This window comes from Carica papaya, chromosome 1 (genome assembly GCF_054855325.1).
Source record: "Carica papaya isolate Zhongbai chromosome 1, ASM5485532v1, whole genome shotgun sequence".
NCBI lineage: Eukaryota > Viridiplantae > Streptophyta > Magnoliopsida > Brassicales > Caricaceae > Carica > Carica papaya.
The window spans coordinates 27238683-27252546 of record NC_142309.1 but is presented as its reverse complement, the minus strand read 5'-3'; the positions used below and the strand labels follow the sequence as shown (position 1 = coordinate 27252546).

Genomic DNA, 13864 nt, shown 5'->3' with positions numbered 1-13864 from the left:
TTTGATCTTGGCTTGAAGATACTTTCAATATTCAATATAGCTAAAGCGTGATTTTCAATTTGCAATTTTTTCAAAAGCGCCAAAGTTTCTCTACTAATCTGAGTTTCAAGGGTGTCAGCGCTGCTGCATGTGCACATATAAATACATAGATACGTGTACCTATGCGTGCATATAGAATTTAATATTTATTATTTTATCGCTATTTCAGAGAGAAAAAAAAAAAAAAAAAAAAGAGAACTTGAATGGCATAACGTATCACATCGTAAGCAATAGCGATAAGGAAAATATTAGATGAGATGAGAGTACGAAGCAGCAGAAAGCACAGCTAGGTTGGGCTTATCATGTTGGTAAGTTAAATTTCATCCGTTCATATCTTCGTTTCTCAAATTGCTAAATGACGATAAACAATTAAACTAATTAAATACCAAATTTAAATTTGAAGTTTGAAACAACTACCCGATTGGAAATGCTTTCAAAGATACTGCTTTCTACATGGGCAGACAGCGGAGAAGACTGATATTCGTACTTTGTTAGAAGGTAAGCAGTGGGTGTCAGTGCGCAGATGCAGGTGAAGAAGATAGATTATCTCCTTGCTTAAGCTGTTGGAGTGAGACTGATTGCGGAGAGGAGTTGATAGTTCCATCAATGCAGGATGAACATTTTGCCTCCGCCCATCTCTCAATATCATAGCCCATGATGAGCCTTCCTGCGCAGAGCCGTCCGACCATGACAGCTACCATGCCTAAGATCATGATCACAACCAGAACTCCGATGACTGGACCGATGGAGGCCTGGGGAGAGTGAGGAGCGTTGTAAGATTGCTGGGTTACTGTCAATGGTGGTGGCATTGACATCTTCACCACTTTTAAAGAATAAAGGGGCGAGGAATGGGTTTGGGGAAGGTCAGATTCAGAAGCAGAGAGAGGTGAATTGTTCAAGGAAATGCTGAAAATCAATTCTTTCTGGAACAGAATTGGAAAGGGTTAAGTATTGAGATGAAGAAGGAAGAAAGAAAGCAACTGGGTTTCTCACTTTGAGATTTAGGGAAGAGGAGATGAGTAAAATTTTAGACAGCAGCAGAGAGAGGTGAATTGTTAAAGGAAATAACTGAAAATCAAATCTATTTGGAGCAGAATTGGGAAGGTTAAGTACTGAGATGAAGAAGGAAGAAAGAAAGCAACTGGGTTTCTTATGCTGAGATTTTGTGAAGAGGAGATAAGTAAAAATTTAGACAGAAAACCATCTGGGCATGTATTCTTATACACCTACTAATTTGATGAATATGTATTCCTTCAACTCCAACTTGTTTTATTTGTTTGCTCGTGAAGTAGGAACTAACAATAGTAAGTTAAAATAAAGTAGGGGCCGTAAAAAGTAAAAACACGAAAATAGAGACTGCAAAAGAAACAAGTAAGCACAGAGGGAGGGAATCTAAAAAGGGTGGGGTGGGTAAAAGTCCAAAGTCTTTACCACAGATGCAGAAGCCTTTTTCAGAATCATCGACAGGTTTTTGCAGTCTTTTTTTTCTCTTCTCCAATAATAACGATAAAAAATAATTAATTAATATTACTGTTGGACTCTGCCTAACGGCAAGTGCCTGCCATGGACACCTACCTTAACCAGGAAAATACAAGAAGTCAACGACAGGGTTATTACTCATGAATTACAATTGCTACGCCAAACCCGCCTAAACATCACTCTTGTTTCAAAACAGACGTTATTATTGAGTATCAGGGTAAATTGTAAAAATATTCCTGAATTTTTGTTATAATTTATCTTATTTTTTAAAGATTAAACAGGAAAACTCCTCTTAATGTCATTAATTATTATACACTTAATTTCTTAATTATTAAGTTTAGAACTAAATTTAACAGTAATTCAACCACAACAAATCATGTTGCTTTATATGAGAATTAGAACTAGAAATTGGTTTGGAAACTGATTGGAAACTTGACCAATTGCAAACACAATTTTCATCCTTTTGGAAGAGATTATCATCCGTCCATAGAATTAAGTATTGATTTCTAAATAAATTCCACAAACAAAGTTCATTTCTTCCATATAGCCCTAAGCTATAACTAAAAAATATATGTCAATTTATTGAGAAACCAAAGAAGACAACAAAAGACTAAACGGCAAAACCATGACTTGAATAAATTAAGCAAAAGCAAACCGTCTAAACATGTGGTTGAAACAAGTCAATGTTTAGAAGTCAACGTGTTGTTGGAAAAGATTACCTAAAGCTATAACATTTACAGCTACTCCCAGCAGTTCAGTGCAGGATAACTTTTATGGTTGTACAATGTGGCAGCAGATGATGTGCACCAAACTCAAACGATGCAAATGCTTACCTGTTCAATAATTCTTGGATGATGTTCCTGGCCTCTGTGAGAGAATTTGTATGACAGACTTCTCTGGCCCACATATTTTTCACGGAATGCACTGTTTTCACTTCTACAAGGTGCTCTCTCTCCAAGTGCCTAACTGCATCAGGATCCATCATGCAAGCAACAACAGTCTGAAAGAAAAACACCTCATCTATTTAACATTTAGCATGTAAGAACAGATGATAATACACTGCGGGAGGGTAGAAAGAAGTTTATTTTTCAAACTGAAGCAAGGAGCAAGTATACCCTATGGAGGAGTGAAAAATTTTGTATCAACAAAGGAAACATCAGGAAGGAAATAAGATGAAGCAAGTTGAGCTCAAAATTGTCTTGTTTGCAAGGGATTCAGACAGAATCATGCAAGCATATAAAATCATTCAGCTTAGGTTCTTAATGCAGGAAAAGAGGATCAATTAATAAAAGAATTCAAATCACTGTTCAGAATATTGACCAAAAGCTTTAATACAACTAACAAATTTCAAGACTCCAAAACTAAATTCAATTTATCCATTTGATTTTTACACCGTCACCAACCGTCTTAATGCAAAATTTTGCTTCTATGCATTTGAAGACAATAAATTTACTCCACAGAATCTTCAATAATGAATCTAAACTCACCCAAGAGATACAAAAGCAAGCATGTAAGACTATGAACTTAAGGAGGTTCTCATCTGAGCTGGTGAGCTTATTATCAGAAGAGGCAAAGACAGTAAGCTCTGGAAAAGAGGAATCAGCCATTGATCCATGGGTTTTTACTGTAATTCTTTTGTGCTTCTCCAAAATTCTTCCAAGATGATACATAATGGAGCCCCTTGCAGTTTTGTCAATACCAACCCACTTTAATGTGCAGCCACAGTATTCAAGAACCGTTTGTGGAAGTTCTTCACGCAGCCTTAGCAAGGTAGCTGCTCTTTCAGCATTAGCCCAGCAAAAACAAGTGGACGACCCATCATCTAAAATAAAAACATCAGGAATGCCCAAATAATTTACAGGAACAAGAATCATAATTATAAAACACGGAATAGAAGCAAAATCTGAGATTTCATATCAAGAAATTCTAAATGTCACAAAAAATTATAAACCTGCACAATATTGAAAGAAAAATTTGTATCTACAAGTCAATCATATGTATAATGGAATGCAATAGACACTTTATTATAATAGTTCTATTAAAACATATTATTTAACAAATATTATTTGATGTGTGTACTTTTTGTTTTATCTAGATTAAACTTATTTCAATAACATAATAAAATCCTCTTTAGTAATACACTGATCATTACATTGTGATGAGGTCATAATGATATGAACATTATTATATATATTTGCAGTCACAGATCAATAATGGGAGTGTTATTGATCCAAGTAGGCCAGGATCCATTATGCCAACTTACAAAAGTTGACCGATCTTATTAAGTCATTTGTGAGTGCCACTACAGTAATTTAGGTATTCACTGGAAGAACAAGTTTATTATATAGAAAGGATTTATTGTATGGAGCTTTTATTGCGAGTCAAGTGAAAAATCCTAGACTAGTCCTTGACTTGAGGCACCACAGTAATTTCTTATGCAAATAACTGCATTTTGATACTGATTCGGGATTGTCTTTTTAGTAGGTCTATTATTTCAGTTTCAGTTAAGAATCTTAGTTTGTTAGTTGTTTTCTATTTAATATCTTAGATAGTTTAGGATGTTTACACACCCTAAACACAAATGGTTGATACTCTATTATTATTCATCATATTCAAACTGCTTCTGAATAAAAGTTTTTGGAAATACTCTACCATTAATTAAGTATTCTATGGTTGTTCTTGTTACAACTTCATGATTATGGTCGTGACTATCCTACAATTGTAGTTATGACAACTCTTGTTGTTAAAATTTGTATTATCTTTATCATATCTTATTAATTTTGATATTATACTATTAATCTGTATCTTTTGTCACATTTTGTAATCAATTTTTATTCTTAAAACTTTTTTCTAATCTTGGACTTACAATGTTCTTGGAATCCATGGTACTACCTACAGGACCTTCAACCAATTACATAAGTACTTTTATCATAAATCATGATTATGGCCAAAGATAGTGAAGGGGTGCATACCTTCGACTGAAACAAATAGGCCTAAAATGTTCACAGATCAATACTATATCGCTTCAAAACACTTCAAAACTCTTGAGAGTAGAGTTAAAGAACTTAACATCATTGTTTAATTTGAAAACAAGATCAAGGAGTTTATAGGAAAAAACAATTTGTTTCAAGTACCAGTTCTATAAAAGTATCATTAAAACAAGCAATAAAGTAAGAAAATTCCCTGTGCTCAACCGCAAAAGTACAGAGAGACAACTGAAGACAAAGCAGGATAGAATGAGAAAGAGAAACGGAAACAAAAGCAAAACCAAACAAGGAGAAGAGAGAAGAAGATTATCAGGCTAAAACTGTCATACGGCCAAAAAAACTTAGAAATATAAGAACTGTAGCATGCACTTGAGGTAATGCTCATTATTTAATGAAAGAATTTGAACTGGCAATGCTATGTGGAAAGAATAATGAAATTTTGCATTAGCATAAGATCAAGGCAGGTTTTTTTGGCACCAAGCAGCAGTAAAATATTCACCCTTTTTCCAAAAGTCACTTCTATATTCACATTAAGTCATAGAAACTTCCAATTATGAATCAAATTTGAAAGAGTTAGGTCTTTGCAGAATAAATTACTAAAAAATAAGGAAAATTCTTTTGACCTTCCTCTGTTGACAGTTCTTTCAGATAGTTAGAGTTACCTATCACATCAATATTTTTTGGACAAGTAAATTACCTAGCACAAAACCCGCAAGTGGAATGTCAATGGGAACTGGCCTGGATTGAATACTAGATTTTGAATTATCATATTTCTCAAACTTCTCCAGAACCAGGAGATTGATGGCAATAACCTGTCACAACAACAAAGATACAGATGAAAGTTTCTACGAGAAAGGATACATATAGAGATGACATAAATTGATAGAAAAAGAAGTTTCATAGATTAATACACCTCACCTTACAGAGGAACCTTACGGGTTTGTAATCCATGCATTTTGGTATCAGTTCAGAAATCAAACCAAAAGAAATAGTTTCCACAGATGATGTGCCATGAACAGCTGAGGCAGGAAAACTGGACCACCTCTCACTGTATAGATCATCAACTACCCTTAAGGAATTTATCACAATAAATGATATGGGTGTCAGCATCAATCTATCTTGACCCCTGGAAAAGCAGGTAGCAGCAGTTAAATTAGGACATGTTATTTGTCTTATTCACTCCAAAGAAAGCAATGCAGGAAACAAGAGTGAAGAGGGAGTATAAACAATAACAATAAATGTAAGTACTTATATGAGAGACACAATATTAACACATTTTTTGCCATGCTTGCATGATTAAATAGCAAAGCAATCTAGGACATAGATGGTTTTGGTGCAAATTTTTAAGTAGGGTTTAGTAATAGTGGATGATAAAACAATAGTTAGAAACATGGCATGTCTGGTTTACGGTACGGGGACACATGGAATATGGTAGAGGCTACTTTTAGATTCAAAAGGAGGGAACGGTTACTTGGTATGTTATTTTGGTCCAAAGTTCAATTGAACCACTCATTAGGTCCATTATTTGGATTGTAAGTAGTAGTTTGGTAATGTATTCTTGCTCTATTGGTTCTTATTCTTTTTCTACACTAAAAAGTCAAGGATTTAAATCCTTATAGCTACAACAAGAATTTTATTATTAATGTTGCTAATTTCTAAAGAACTGAAAGGATAATCAATTGAACTCAAGTTCCAAGAAGAAAACATGTTTAATGCACTCTTTATCTTCACTTACATCTACACCATTACTAACCTCAATTTTGAATGGCAGCATGGTTTGAGACAAGGGAACCCCTTGTCCCTTTCCCTTTCACTATCAATATTAACTTCTTGGGACATGTGCTTTCTAGTGGTAGTGATTGAGGTATGTTTGAGGGCTTTAGGATTGGTCATGATAGATCGGAAGTTTCCCATCTCCAGTTTGTGAATGATACAGTAATTTTCCCCTTTAAGACCTGTGCAGTCCTTGGCATCCTGCATATCTACCAGGCCATCTCAGGTTTGCAGATCAGCCTTAGGAAGAGCAATCTTGCATGTCTTAGTGCTAACAATGAAGTTTGAGAGGTCTGGCTGAGTCATTTGGGTGCGGCTTTTCAAAGCGGCCTTTCAGTAAGAGGAAGACAGTACTCGGGTTGCCTCCTTTTGGAATCCCATTGTGAGTGGAGTCTCTAAGCATCTAGATTGCTGAAAGAGTGCTATTTTCACCCTTTGGTAGTGGGTACTTCTATCCAATATAGGATTCCCCTATTTTATCTTTCTCTGTTTAAAATTACTAGATATGTGGTTGAGAGAATCGGGAGAGTGATGAGAAATTCTTACGGTTGAGGTTGAGTGAGTCCATGAGAGATCGATTGCTGAATTGATAAACAAATAGTCAACAGATGCCTATGTTCCTTATTCCTTTGGCCATCTTTTGAGTCATATTGAAAGAAAGGAACAGAAGGGCTTTTGAGGATGTTAATTTTGACAAATTTAAAGACACTTGGTTCCAAATCCTGAGTTGTCTGATGAGGGGTCATCTGCTTTGTTCTGGTTATAGCGGGATCCTATGTTTATATTTGTAGATAAACATATTGCTGAATTTGTAAAAGATGCCTAGTTAAATTCTTGGCTTGTCAACAGATCTTGATCTGTGATATTTTAGTGCTTCTGCCCACCACCTGAACTGGATGCTTAGAGACTCCCAGAATTCCAGCAAAGCCAAAGGCAACAAGTTTCCGGTTCTCGCCATACCAGTTTGACCTCTTTGTTCCCTTTCCTACTTTTTCTTTTTATCATTCAAAAATCAGTAATTTATCCAAGGATCAAAGAAAGGAAATGACCTACGGACTATGCCACAATTTTGTAATTACACTATTGATTGGTATAGCTCAGAATTGTTCAATGTTGTTTCCACTTGCCACTGGAACTTTGAGAAAATTACTGACTGATGCTAGCAATGGTGGTGAAATATATTAACTGTGGAGCAAGTGAAACGTTGTTGTCATTCATCTATACTTCCCAACATGATAGCTGACTTATGAATCTGACCCTTCTAGGGAAAGTATCTGGCCTGTGGAGCCACTAGGAAACCAATGATGCAGTATGCCTCCCAGATCAACTCCCTCAAAGCAATGGTTAGAAGTGCTTGAATCTCGGTTGTGGAGTGGAAGTAGCACAAGCTGAGTCTACCTGGTGGTTACTTCTTACACCAAGGTGCTGAGTATCAGTAAAATGGCAGTCTTTACAAATGAACCCTATACCACTAACTTTTCTTTATTTACTCAACCTGAACAGGAAGTTGTACAGGGAAGAGATATTGACTAAAACTAATTGGATAATAACCAATGCTAACTCCCTTGTCATCCTTGGCCATAACTGCAACTTCTCTACAAGGTTTAGGGTCCCAGGTGAATTATCAGGTTACGGGCCTAGAGAGTGGGTAATTTAGAAAGAGGGTTAGAGAACTTGGCAGCTTTTTTCCTTCTTCTTATTCATTTTGAAAGTGGGTAAGGAATCGTTAGAGAGAACTCTATGATTTCTTGACTTTATAATTAAACTCTACTTTTCTTGACAAATTCTGCATAAACTTTCATTCCCATGCAGGCAATGGAAACATTTGTCCCACCAAATGAAACCACTACACTATTCCAACAGCCACCTCAAAGGAGAACCATATACAACACACTACCAAATAATAACCACCGACAATTTTAAAGAGTAAAAACCTGAAATATAACATGGAAAACTGAAAATAACTTACTGGAAAAGAACAAAAAAAGAAACTGAGTTGCTGAGAGGGAACTGAAACTGAAAAGAAATTAAGTTGGTGAGATGAACTGGTTGTATCATAGCAGTTAAGCAATAACTTAATTCTCCTTTTCCTGGTATATAAATTTGAAATTATGTGATTACCTTTCAACACTCAAGGAAAAATAAGAAGACTAAGTTTCTGTAATTGCCCACCAATTAATATTCTAAATCAGATAAATAAACCCACTCATCCTAGAATTTTTACAGAAAATACATGATTGTAAAATTTGCATTAACATTGAAAAGAGATGCCAAATGTCTTAAGGAAACGACAAATTAACTTTTCCTTTTGCATACCCCACTTCAAGAATTCGGTGAAATGTTGCATTTGTACCAGGCCCAAATCCAGTAAGATATGTGTGTCTACTTAAGAAACCAGAGATCTTCACCTGGTCATCAAGTCAGTACAATAAGATACGCCATTCACTTATTTAAATGAAAGGAAGAAAAAAGTGTAATAGTCACTAACAGTTTGATGGTCCACCATAACGTGAATACAACTGCTTCCATGTCCCTGAAGGAATCTCAGCTGAAGAACATTATTAGGATCTTCACAGTTTGATTGAACACTCGGAGTACAGAAGCCAAGACCATGAATAGCAATCACATCGCCATTCAGAGATACTAAATTTCCCTCAGGAAACAGGCAGTTGGAATAAGACCCAGAAGGCATACTGTGCAAATGTGTTCTGCTGGACAAAAAATTGTAAGCCTCTTCTGGTTTTATTGCTGGCTTAATAAGATTTTCTTCTAGTTCCTTAAGTTTTACATGCAAGATGTCAATGGCATCAGAAGGAAGATGAAGTGAAACATCTGAAAAAGTTCCTGGAGAACTTCCAGGAGCTCCTTGCAGAAGCAGTTCATCTTGTTCTGCCAGCAGAATATCATTCCTGTTGAATGAAGAATCTCCCATTACAGTATCATGTATGGACTTGTTACTGGTAAACGCATAATCAAAAGATAAACAAAGGCTCCAGATACGTGATGTGGAACTGAGAACTCTAGCACTGTTGACTTCATAAATTTTTTTGACCTTACAAAAAGAATCTTCTATGTGGTGCTTCATGATGTAATAACCTCCAATCTGCAACCACTGGAAATTAGATGCTTAAGAACAAAAGTAATTTTAGGTTGTCTCTTCAAACACACTATAGAATCGTTACTCTTTCATTGAAGAGATTTATAATAGATGGAGCAACCAAAGGGGGAAAGAAGACCAAACCAGCATACATGATATTTAGCAGAACTTTCAGACTGGAATTGCAGCAAAACCTTCTCTGCATGTGGTTTACCATTAACATTAACCTTAGCACTCAGCTTTGCATGATATAAAATTCCTGAAGTTACCAGATTACTGTTATTAACACATCTGACAGTGGCCATGCATCGTATTTCACGAGAATTACTTAAGTTTCCACATCCATGCGTTTGAGTATCATCTCCATAAGAGCATGAGGTCTTAAACTCACTCCCAAGATTATCATTCAAGAAACCTGAAGTTAACTCTTTATCAGTCAAGTTAGAAGTTCTTTGCTTCTTAATGGGAGCATGTTCATTACTTTCAATTGCATAATGTTCCATTTGTTCACTTATCTGGTTCCTTGAAAACTTGGCTAAATGCACAGCTCCATCTTTCCCAGCTAGAGTGAGATCCCATGGCAAGATAATGGCCTCGACAAATGTACTAGATATGTTTGATCTCATTTGACCACTCTGAAAGTGGGAAAACAAATTTGAACAATCAATAACAAGTGAAAGTAAAAGGTGGCAATCCTATTTAAACAAAAACTTCTCAGCTTCTAAATGTAGTTAGTATTTTTATGGTCAATGTGATAAGTTAAACATAAATCATTTGAAGCATCTTGTGAATGTTACTGATTTCTGAGGTTTAACATACATTGAGAAGAGCTGGAAATTTGTGTGTCACCAAAAATAGATGAAAAGCTCCACTTTCAAATTCACATAAATCGTTTTTCCATTCCAGAGAAGAATAGAAGGGAATATTCCTGCATTTTGAGCCCCTCAAGGAAAGATCAATGAACATTGGTGAGGCCGCCCTCTCTCTTGTAACGGGAAGGCAATGAAAGACACTCCTACAAGTGATCGACTTTCGAAGCAACTTCAAATGATCCACCAGTTCAGGTATGCCGTCAACTATTAGTCTATAGTCAAGGAGCTGAAAGCCAAGAGAAAAGGCAATTATTCCAGAGATATGCAAAAGAATATACAGATATTAATAGCAGGTGATCCCACTCCACCAGCAGCAACAGCTAGTGAACAGATAATAAACTTGAGTTAAAGAACCTCATAAATGCTGTTCTCCTCCCAAGCAGGTCGAAGGTCTGATATAATGACATCAATGCTTCCAGTCCCATCAAGCAACTGCAGCCTTCCAGAAGCTGCAATCTACTAAATCAATAAAACCGATGCTTAAAATCTTAAAGATCATATCTTCATCCAGAAAAAGTAGTGACAGCCAGAAACTCAGAAATACCCTCTGACACCCTCCTTTCCATGTTTACAATTTCTTAAAGCTGTGAAAAAATAACATACAAATGGACTGCCAAGACTTGGCTGTGAATCTAAATATGAGTTTGACCAAACTGGTATTGAGTAACAACAGCACAAAGAAATTCCAAAACCAAACTGAAGATACAATAATGGAATTAACAATTACTAACCTTTAAATGCCCAAGTAACACGAAACCAAGGTCTTCACTTATTAGAATCCTCCTTTTTGATGGGCTATAAGATTTCTCTTCTAATGAAAATAACCTAGAGCAATTGTTGTCACAAAATATATTATTTTTCTCAGATCTTAGTAGCATTTTCATCCATTTAGCCTCACCATGATGGATAAAAGTCGAGAAAGGTACCACCTGAAAACAACAAAATGACTCGGGATATTTGCCAAGAATACAACAGGGCACCAAATTCATAAATTGAGGAGCCACTAAGAAAACATGTGTATCTAACTGCACTGAAAGAAAGAAGTCGTACCATAGGCTTACCAATTTCAGGTTTGAACAATATATTTCACTATTACATCCACATGATTCATGCCTGCAGAATTCTACAAATACTCCATGCTGCAAAGAAATTAAAAAAAACCACATTAGGCTGGATAACTACCAGATCAGCAGAATATATTTGCCATCATTTATCTAACACCTACTTAACAGTTTACCCGATCTTGAAACATTGATGATGATAAATGTGAGTTAATATACATCTTAGCCAGTCCTTCCTTCTGATAACACCTTGCAATATCCACATAACGTTAAAAAAGAACCAACAAGATAACAGACAAGAAAGAAAGGCTATAAGGTAGAAGAACAAACAACAAACTACTTGAAACACAATACAACACCCAGAGCAGGTAATCACATTTTCTGATCCAAAGATCTCCTTCTCAGATAAGATACCAGCAAACTTTTTCCGGAAACATGAAATGACAAGCAGTGCCCTGAAAGCCAACCATCTGATAAGTGAATCAACAGGAGAATAAAAATCAAATGAGAACCATAAGCCTTTTTACTAGAATAATAATATCGTACCAAAATCTGGCAGGAAAAGCCAATGATTCGATGAACTTTGCTAACGAATCTTGTGATTGTGAAACTATATAATGCCTGTGATATTGAATAGGAGAAACTTATATAAAAGGACATGTTGATCAGCCTTGAAGAAAGAAAGTTTCTAATGGCACTCTAAACAAAACTCAAAAGGACAAGGAAAGAAAGTCAGCTCATGACCACAATAAGTAATATTGGCCAGTTTGCTCCATTTTTCATGGAACAGCCATGTCCACAAAGTACACCCAATTGTATAGAATGGAATGAGCAATTCAATTTGGATAAGAAATCCAAAAGTTCAGTGTAAGCTCGTGCATTTAGGAAATACTAGTGGATATGAAACATGAAAAAAGTTTCAGCAATCCTTACTCTGTCTCCAAAGGAGAGAATGATTCTACCATTATACTAGTCCTGAAGCAAGCGCCGAGTATAAGAACTTTTGTCCAAGAAAATTTAGGTTTCACAAAATGCACATTTCTCACAGATACCTAAGAAAATAGAAAGGAAAACCAGAAAAAAGTTCAAAATGATAGCGTTTCACTTATATTCCAAGCAACAAAAACCATTTATATCATGATCTGCGACTATCTAAAATAATAATACAGAGAATCGATTGTACTTACAACAGCACCCACTCGGAGACTATGCGGTGGTATAAGAAACCTGTCGCTCAGTAAGAGCCACGCCTCTTTATCCAATTCAATAACCATGCCTTCCATGTACACGCCTTTGATAATGCCAGTGTAGTTACTAGATTCACCTTTCCCCTTAACAACAGTTTCCAAGTATGGTAGCCGTTTCTTAAACGAACTAGGCAGATGCAAAATAGAATTCTCCGTAGTTACAAACATCAATTGAGACTCATCTTTTCCCATGAAGATCAACTTTTTCTTCAACCGAGACAGTGAAACAACACCACCAACGAGCTTCGTAATCACAGGATGCCAACACGAAGCAGAACCACAAAAGTAAATAAACAATGGTTTAGTAAACGAATGACGGAAAGTCGAGTCATGCAAAACCGCCATCAACTCTCTTGAAGCACATAAGTTACATTCACAAGCAATAATTCTCACTAGAAATCCTCGAATATTCACCGGAGCACTTGAATCCCCTACTTTATTGCTCTTGCCGAACGAACAGGGAACAACCGAAACAGGGCTGATTGATTCTAAGGTGCCGTGAACAAAATAACTGTGTTTGGAATTGTATTCGCTCGCACAGGAAGAACCAGACAATAGCGGGAACGATTCTACTCTCGAAGACCTACCAAGTTCAACTCCGGAATTTAGTAATTTCCATTCGATGATCTCCAAGAACCCACCGTGGTGATTCGAGGGAATGAAATTCCAAGCCAGTACGCGAATTCTCTTACCGATAACGCGAGCGTCGAAATCGATAATGTCGCAGCAAATCGTTGATGAATTGTCCGAGAACTGCAGGCAGCTTCTGTTAGGGCATTTCAGGGTCAGGGTGGGGAGTGTTAGGATTCCGATTAACATTGCCGGCTGGTTCAAAGGGGCCAAGATTTGAGGGGTGGTAGGACCTGCATTGCTGGGGCCGGGACATGATTGCCGTTCTCGAGGAACTGATTTGTAGGACGATGGATGAAAATGAGGACCGAGAGAGAAGTGAAGAGATGATGTGGCCGTAAGAGCACGGCCATCCTGGATTAACTGCAAGATGGTGAGAAACTTTGGTTTTCCGTTTTGAACTGTCAAATGTTCATCCATGGAGTACTCCTACTAAAGAAAAGTATTAATCGTAGAAAGAATCAAGATGTAAAGGAGGAAATTTTGTGAAACTCGCAACCTTGCTTGCTGCACTGAAACTGTTTCCGATGGAGATGAGAGAGAGTAATGAGAAGAAAGAAATGACGCGAGGCAGCAGCGCGGGAACTCGATATTGAACCACACCCGAACCGAGATGACGACCACCGTCTCAAAAAATTATGAGGTTAAAATAATATTTTTATTATTTATCTTTGTTTAA

The 13864-nt window shown here is 36.5% G+C and overlaps 1 protein-coding gene across 3 annotated transcripts; it reads right to left on the bottom strand.

Moving 5' to 3' along the window:
- Positions 1-2129: 2129 nt before the first annotated feature.
- On the bottom strand, positions 2130-13841 carry CTC1 (conserved telomere maintenance component 1). Of its 3 annotated transcripts, none has more exons than XM_088207049.1 (16): positions 12496-13836; positions 12242-12360; positions 11855-11929; positions 11685-11763; positions 11485-11547; positions 11309-11386; positions 10979-11176; positions 10602-10703; positions 10195-10473; positions 9528-10010; positions 8767-9381; positions 8595-8686; positions 5424-5631; positions 5203-5317; positions 3006-3340; positions 2130-2518 (listed from the first exon to the last, which is right to left on the bottom strand). In XM_088207049.1, the coding sequence occupies exons 1-16, from the start codon at positions 13603-13605 to the stop codon at positions 2348-2350; spliced, it is 4122 nt and encodes a 1373-aa protein (XP_088063175.1). In that variant the 5' UTR covers positions 13606-13836; the 3' UTR covers positions 2130-2347. The 3 variants fall into 3 exon arrangements, with proteins under 3 accessions (XP_088063175.1, XP_088063166.1, XP_088063183.1); XM_088207040.1 differs by having other exon boundaries at positions 8767-9390; positions 12496-13835; XM_088207057.1 differs by lacking the exons at positions 2130-2518; positions 3006-3340; positions 5203-5317 and adding an exon at positions 8248-8294 and having other exon boundaries at positions 5467-5631; positions 8767-9390; positions 12496-13841.
- Positions 13842-13864: the final 23 nt, after the last annotated feature.